General features: G+C 42.6%; 1 protein-coding gene across 2 annotated transcripts; it reads left to right on the top strand.

Moving 5' to 3' along the window:
- Window positions 1–235: 235 nt before the first annotated feature.
- Window positions 236–4,472, top strand: LOC125528438 (survival of motor neuron-related-splicing factor 30). 2 transcript variants are annotated; one of them, XM_048692919.1, is made up of 9 exons: window positions 275–445; window positions 795–891; window positions 1,582–1,659; window positions 2,198–2,305; window positions 2,413–2,495; window positions 2,600–2,675; window positions 3,220–3,405; window positions 3,784–3,912; window positions 4,121–4,472. In XM_048692919.1, the coding sequence occupies exons 3-9, from the start codon at window positions 1,639–1,641 to the stop codon at window positions 4,292–4,294; spliced, it is 777 nt and encodes a 258-aa protein (XP_048548876.1). In that variant the 5' UTR covers window positions 275–445; window positions 795–891; window positions 1,582–1,638; the 3' UTR covers window positions 4,295–4,472. The 2 variants fall into 2 exon arrangements, with proteins under 2 accessions (XP_048548875.1, XP_048548876.1); XM_048692918.1 differs by lacking the exon at window positions 795–891 and having other exon boundaries at window positions 236–445.
- The last annotated feature ends 2,956 nt before the right edge of the window (window positions 4,473–7,428 follow it).

Raw genomic sequence — 7,428 nt, 5'->3', positions numbered from 1 at the left:
ATAAGTTTTTCTTTTTTGAGCGGTGGTTTGGGAATAAGTTTTTCCTTTTTGAGAATTGGTTTGGGAATAAGTGAGTGTCAAAAAAACGAAAATCGCCCAGCGCCGGGCCAGCCCGCTCGCACGCGCGTCGCATTTGCGCATCCACGCAGCAAACCCCACGATGGGCCGAGAGTTGCAGTCCCTGAGTCCCAGCCCAATTGGAAGAGGCAAATCGACTCGGCCTCTTCTTCCTCGCGATAAAAATCCATCCCCACCACGAACAGACAACAACAATAAGATTTCCCCAAACGAACAAAAAGAAAACTCTCGGGCGGCGCGAGGCGTCACGAATCGAATCGAATCGAGCTCGAGCCGGAGGAGAGCGTCGGAGGCGGCGGGCATGGAGGATCTCAGCGTCGAGGAGCTCGCCTCCAATCTCTCCACCTACAAGGACCAGCTCCGCGAGGTCTCTCCCCCTCCCCCCATCCCCCCCTCGCGTCCAATCCTCGGTAGTAATTCGTTGTGCTGCGGCGATTCCTCCATCAGTTCTGGTTTCCCCACCTAGGTGCTGCGCGTTATTAGGGCCACAATAATTTGTGCGCAGCTACGTGCTTTGTTTCTGTGCTTTGGATGCTGTGTGTTCAGAGATTAGGTTTCGGATGTGCGTCCGATTCTAGGGTTTCGAGAGGCCTAAGTGAAAAGTCCAGGACCTTACAATTGATTAAACCTTTGATTAAATAGTAGAGCAGCCGTAATAACCTGCTCTTATCACTATTTCCCCAGCTAAAAGAGTTATCATTTTCATTATGTTAAAGGGACGCCGGGTATTGGAACAATCTGTGGAAATCTGCCTGCTCATGTCAGCGATAGATAGCTAAATTAGTTTGAACTGCAGAGTTAAAAAATCCTAAGGTAAGTGTTGGATTCTGAGACTTCTTAGAAATACATATTGGACAACACTGGATTGACACATTATGTAGCTTGATTGGTTCCCATGAATTCTATACTAGGGCTGTATTGTGTTGGTGCTGCTTGGTGGAGCAAAATGTTTCGATGTCCATCGCCCATTTGATCCTGCATTTTGTTGAATTTACATATGTGCAGAAGACAGAACAGTCCACTGGTTCACAAATCAGAGCATGCAACTTTTTATGTTCATGTGGTTAACGCTTTGTAAAGTGCACATGGTGGTTGAATTTTGTCTCGAGACTTGTTGATGTATTTGTTCCAAGTTTGGTCCCTTGTTGCAGTCATTGTTTCGCGCTAGATTCTACTCACTCTTTTTAATATTTTGTCCATGTCTTTCTGTTTTAGAGGAGTGATTTACATTGAAAATTGATTAAATGATCTTCTATAAACAAATATGACATCTGCTCTGATCTATCCGGACACTAGCCAAGGTGTTCAACTGGTGACCAGTTAATCGTTTATCAGGGTAGATCTTGCACTATTGCACATGGCAGGTCAACTGCTATTGAAATTCCTTTTTTTTTCTTACTGCAGTTTCGTGCTATTTCCTTTTACTTTTACCTATTACAAATCTCATTTGTTGTGAAGCTTTTTCATTTACATTGTGGGTAATCTTTTGTCGTCCAATTGTAGGTTAGGAAGTTCATCAAGGAGAAAAAAGATGACGCTGGAATTTCTGAATATGTTGATATGGAAAAGGAGCTTCAAGAGGTGAGTTATCCTGCATTTTTTATTATGCTGCTGTGTGTTGATATCAGCTAATCATCAGATGCCTTTTCTTTTACTTTGTTGCTAGTATGAGTAAACTGTTTGTAACAAAAGGATGTTTGCTTTCTTTTTTGTAATTTGGGGCCTATGCTATCAATCCCTTTCTCTTCTTTGTTACAAGGAGCCATGCCCGGCAAGCTATCATGAAAAGGCAGCTTGGAACAGTGGATTTGTTTTTGGGCCATTTAGATTTTATTGTAATCTTGAAAGGTGAGAAGGTAGATTATGTCAATGGTAGGGACCATCTGAGCAACCATATATAACTTATGAACACTAAATATAAAATTTCATAGCTTCAAAGTTGTCCATTACCCTTTATCTTGATTGGTTGCAGGTTTGTGTCTCATGGTAGAGTACCTCCTTCAGATTTTGGGTGTCGATGCTGCTGTTCTGAGTGAATCACAAAATTTGGACAGTTTAAATGATAGCAGGAGTCTAGTTTTGTTAATTGCGCTAATGTATTTCTCTGCAACAACTGCAGGTTATTACATTAACCGAAGAGCTTTTGGCAACTGCAAATCCAAGTGAGAGTGCGCAGAATGATGTAGGTCTATCACCGCCAAATTATTCTGCTGGAGTGCACTCAGAGGTACTCGTAGTTTTGTTTTACATATGGATTGCTCACCTGGAAGTTACAAGTGCACTTCTGTTCATCATAACCGTTTCATACCACTAACATACTTTATCTGTTTTTAGGCACTGGATGACCTCTCACAATCCCATGAAAAATTTGCAGTTGGTACCAAAGTGCAAGCTGTGTATAGTGAAGATGGGGAGTGGTAAGACCTTTTGAGATATATGTGTATGTTGCAATTGTACATTCTTCTGTTTATTTTTGCATATATAGTCTGTTTGCAATTTGTTTGATCAGCTAAATTATTAGGTACAATGCGACAATTGAAGGTCTGACACCAATTGGTTATTTTGTAAGTTATGAAGGCTGGGGAAACAAGGAAGAGGTATGCTAATTGTTGGTCATATGGCTTAAGTCTCTGTCTTTGACAGCTTCATTGGTTTGAGGTCATTCATGTAATACTTTTGTCATCGGGATGCAATTTGCATATTCATAAAATTTGACGGAGTACATATATGTTATGACCATGATGTTTTGCCCTGCTTCTGAAGTTGTTGAGTTGTCAAGTAATGCATCGTCATATATGCTTTTCATCTGCAGCGAAAAGAATTTCTAATGGCATTTGGCTGTATCTGCCATCCTGTTTATTTTCCCATTGTAATGCTTATTCCTGTTTAGCATCCTTAACGTACAAAGGAATTCACCGACTTAAATAACCTTTGCCTGTAGTGTTTTGTCTTTTGTTGGACCAAACTGGCACCCATAATTTCTGAAATTCCACTTGGCATGTGAATATGTTAGTATAATATAAATAAATAGAATGCTGGCTTCAGTTTACATACCAGTCTTTTTAGTTGTCGCTTCAGTTTACATATCAGTTTTTACTTCAATATAATAGTGTGTGCAAACTTTTTTTTTGCCTTATACAGGTGGACCCTGCTAATGTCAGGGCACTTGACGTGGAAGCTGCTGATGCTTTAGGACTAGCTGAAAAAGAAGCTGAAGCGACAAAAATGGCATTAAAGAGAAAAGTTGAACAAGCAGCAACATCTGACTATCAGATTCGTAGCTTACCCACAAAACTTAAGATCGATCCAAATGATCCAGAAGATGTGGTAAGTGAATTGGTCTTTTGTTCAATATATTTACAATTGCAAAGTTAGCCTTGAATACCTCCCATGTGCCACCATTCATCATATTACTTCTGCCTTTAAAGGAACAAAGTTGACTGATCCTCACTTTTGAGGATTGAATGCATTTGTTACAAACAAGTATGTACATTCATGTCCATGAACACCCCAGGTATAGCTTTATGACAAACCTCAGGGCTTCCACATTATGTCTAGTGGTGTTCTTCTTGCCCCATTTTAATTAGCGGCTCATTTGTACTTCCATTTATAGAATCCTTCTGATCTTGCAAACAAGCATGCCTTGTAATTTTTTATAGCTGCATCAAATGGGTCATGTGTTCTGACTGGCTTTTGTGTCTGCAGAAAGCTGCAAAGCGTAAGAAGATCCATGCTTTCAAGTCAAAAGCCCGCTTTGAGCAACTAGATTTCGCACAGAATAAGCGGCAAAATGCATGGCAACAGTTCCAGACTACCAAAGGAAAGGCTAAGAAGGTAACATCTCTATTCCTAGCCGCTAGAAGGCAGTGGGACTTCCTCACTATTTGGCTAAAACTATCTCCAGAAGAGCTTGCAAGCCCTTATACGAGTATTTGGCTAGAGCAGTCTAATGACACCCTAACTGGCCTATCTACAATTGCTTCCTTTTGTCGATCGGACTGTTCACTTAGACTTCGATTTTTTTTGTTCTGTTTGCTTTCAGGTGGGATTCTTTTCGGGTCGCAAGAAGGAGAGCATCTTCAAGTCACCGGAAGATCACAGAGGTAAGGTGGGGGTCACTGGTAGCGGGAAAGGCCTGACTGACTTCCAGAGGAGGGAGAAGCACCTTCATCTCAAGGATGGTTCTTCTGGGGATGCAGTGGACTATGAGGAATAAATCTGGTTTCACAAAGTTGCCATGTCCGGCACTTTATTGCCGGACTGGGCCTCTGTCAGAGCTTGTACTCCGTAATTTGTATGCTGAACTTGTTGAAAGCTAGAAATCACATATAGATATTAACATTGTCTTCCTCAATGTTTAGTCTCAATTTTGTGAAAGTCATGTTTTCACTGCCCGAGTTTTACACCACAGTTTCATCAAGTTTTTTCTCTGCATCATTTGTGGGAGTTCAATACAAGTACTTGGCAGAAAAAGGTGTTGAGGCCGTGTACACTGAACCAGGCTCTTCTTGCCGTTGAAATGCTGCTTCTGAACATTCATCATACCAGACTTGGGAGGTGTCTTGTCTTAATTTCTTCACCCCCCGCGGCCCACACACGCAAAAAAGGAAGCTGATTTTTCTTACAGCATTTTGTTGTCCTTATAGAAGTCCTAGTGGCAATTTTTTAGAGATTTGGTCACATCTTTGAAACAAAACAATTGTCAGGAGAAATTTCATCGTCTCTAGAACCTTGTTGCTGCTGATGCTTGCGTTGCTGCGAGTTTCATTCACTTGTTTGAAACAAAACAATTGAGGACAAATTTCTGTTGTCACCTCTTTTGTTTCAAAACAAAAGAGTTGTCAGGAGAAATTTTGTCCCCTCTGGAACCCTAGTTGCTGCTGACGCTTGGCGAGTTTGGCCACTGCTCAGATATGAAAATGAGAGTTTTATCTTCCTTTTGTTGTCTTCTGCAGGACCCTGTCTAGTCTTTGACTGTGCTTTCTGACATATATGGAAGAAAAATAGAAAATAAGCAGCAGCTGATGTCCCAGTTTCTCTTTATTTTGAAGCCAACTCACAGCTTGCTGGTAGTGGTGGTACTAATAGATATCACCCATGAAGACATTACAAAATTTGCCACATGTGGCACATGTTGTCGCTGAAGCTCTGTCGAGGTCAGCTCTCCCCATAAAATCGGCGAAAAGGAAAAACCCGATGACGTCGCGAAAGGGAAGGAAAAACAGTTCCCTTTTTCCTGGTTAAATTGGTGGCACACACACATGATCCCCGTGAAAGGGTTGAGAGGTTGGCATGTCAATTCAGGAGGCCGTGCGGTGTGGATCAAGACGCGCTGCTGCATAGGGAAAAGGAGTAAAGGAAGAAAACGTCTTGGGTTCCTGACTTGGCTTGTGAGGCAGAATTCGTATCTCAGACCACATTATGAACATGATACCGTTTTTCTTCTTTCTTTCTTTGTTTCTTTTGCTTTTATATATGTTTCTTGTTGCAGGGAGTGAACGGTCGGTCGACAGCCGCGGAATCGCAATGCCAATGGCGTGGCAGAATATATATCGATAAAAGCACCTTGTTTTTCTCGCCGCGCGCGTTGTGAGCAAGGAATTGTACAAGGATCAGTGAGTGGAGGATGGGACCTGAAGTGGTCAAGGCGCATTTTTCCGAGAGAGATAAATAAATCCTTGTGAGCGCATTTGGCATGATCCATTTCTTGCAGGTAACAATTATTATCATTATTTGATTGTCTTCTATATCAATATAAGATACGCATGCTCATGCGTATTCTAGAAAAAAACTATCAGTTGATTGTGCATTGCTTGGACGATTAGGCATAGTAGGGGTATTTACCTACCCAGCTTATGAGGTAAGGCTATCGAGTCGAGTCCAGTAGTTACCTACCGTTGAGATGTGACCCTCCTAATAACCTGGAAAGTTACGTTGCCTCAAGCTTTCATCTTCATCTTTTCTTCCCAATCTTACGCCACCGGTGCCCCTTTTTCCAGGCCATTTGGCAGCGGCCGGTTTCCCTTTCCCGGATTAATTGCTGGTGGCCGTGCACCTTCTTCTTCCTGCCGGTTTCATTGCAGGTTTGGAGAGAACTGAAAAGGACCAGTGATATACTGTAGCTTTCACGTATTTTTCACAGCATGATTGATTGGTTCCTCTCAGTTTCTTCAACATCAACAACAAGAAAAATGCTTCTTAATTCCCTGCATAAAAATGCCAGTAGTAACTACTGGTCATGCTTCTAGAAGAGATGGATGGATGGATGGATTGATTGATTTCCTCTTGTTTCTCTTGGATCACAAGCTGCAATTGCACCATGCATCACATTCATGTGCATGCGGTTTGATGGATCTTGAGAAAGAAACGCTGTTGGTCTGGTTTGGTGCGATCTCATGTTTGTGCTTGGAGAGTTGACACGGATGCAGGAAGCTTGATGAACACTGCGCCTGAAGACACTTTTTTCTCCACTTTCCCCATCGTGCGGCCTCCCGATCGTCAAATCTTTTCGTGATCTTGACACGAGAAAAAGGGAGTCCACCGGGTCGAAGCTGTCGCTTGTTGGGAAATGCACACGACGATATATGCGCATCTCGCCGTCTTTTCTTTCACATTTTCACCTGCGTGTAAAAAGGCGTCATGATTCACCAACTTGACTGTAGTGTAGGCAGGTTATTCTCAGTTTGGTTTGATGAGCCTGGAGCTGGCTGGATGGTTAGACGGTCGTCATGAACTGTTGCATGTGTGCACGGCACAGGGGAAAAAAGAAGCTGTGATTTAGATGGGGTTGATGGGATTCAGTTTGGTGTGAGGATTTTTTTTTCCTCATGACAGGTGCAGCAGCTATCATGTGTGCAGCCAGGAACTTGCATTGGCTGCCACCTACCTGACCTCACCTTTGAGGCTTTGATGCTCATATGTATGGTAAAATATAGTAGTATCATCGTGACGCTGTTCATATCTGAAACAACATATTTTTTTTCTTTTTCTTTTACGTGGGAACACAAGAGACGTCTTGTTTTTCACTCACCAGAAAAACGTTGAAAATCGATCTCGGTGCGCTGACATCTCCAGGGTAGCTTTGCTTTGTCCTGCAAACTAATTAAACGTGATGGGGGCAAAAGTTTCTGCCATAGCAACCCCATAGATGAATGAAGCAGATAAGATCAATATGGTTGTATATTGATCCTTCAAATGTCAGTCATGTGTTTAATAGCAAGTACTCGTATCCACCGCCACCCCAATTCGCCAACCCCACCGCCTCGACGCTCCTCGGCCGCCGCCCCCAAGCACAACCGTCGCCGCCCCGAAATTCCCCCGATGCCGCCGTCCCGACGTCACCGTCCCGAT

Source organism: Triticum urartu, unplaced genomic scaffold (assembly GCF_003073215.2).
Source record: "Triticum urartu cultivar G1812 unplaced genomic scaffold, Tu2.1 TuUngrouped_contig_4875, whole genome shotgun sequence".
Lineage (NCBI taxonomy): Eukaryota > Viridiplantae > Streptophyta > Magnoliopsida > Poales > Poaceae > Triticum > Triticum urartu.
Note: the sequence above shows the minus strand (reverse complement) of the source record. Positions and strands in the feature narration are given on the sequence as shown.

Coding starts and splice junctions, on each gene's coding strand:
- LOC125528438 (XM_048692918.1), top strand. CDS start 380: ATGGAGGATCTCAGCGTCGAGGAGCTCGCCTCCAATCTCTCCACCTAC. Junction 2,496..2,599: donor TATAGTGAAGATGGGGAGTG/GTAAGACCTTTT, acceptor CTAAATTATTAG/GTACAATGCGACAATTGAAG. Junction 2,676..3,219: donor GCTGGGGAAACAAGGAAGAG/GTATGCTAATTG, acceptor TGCCTTATACAG/GTGGACCCTGCTAATGTCAG.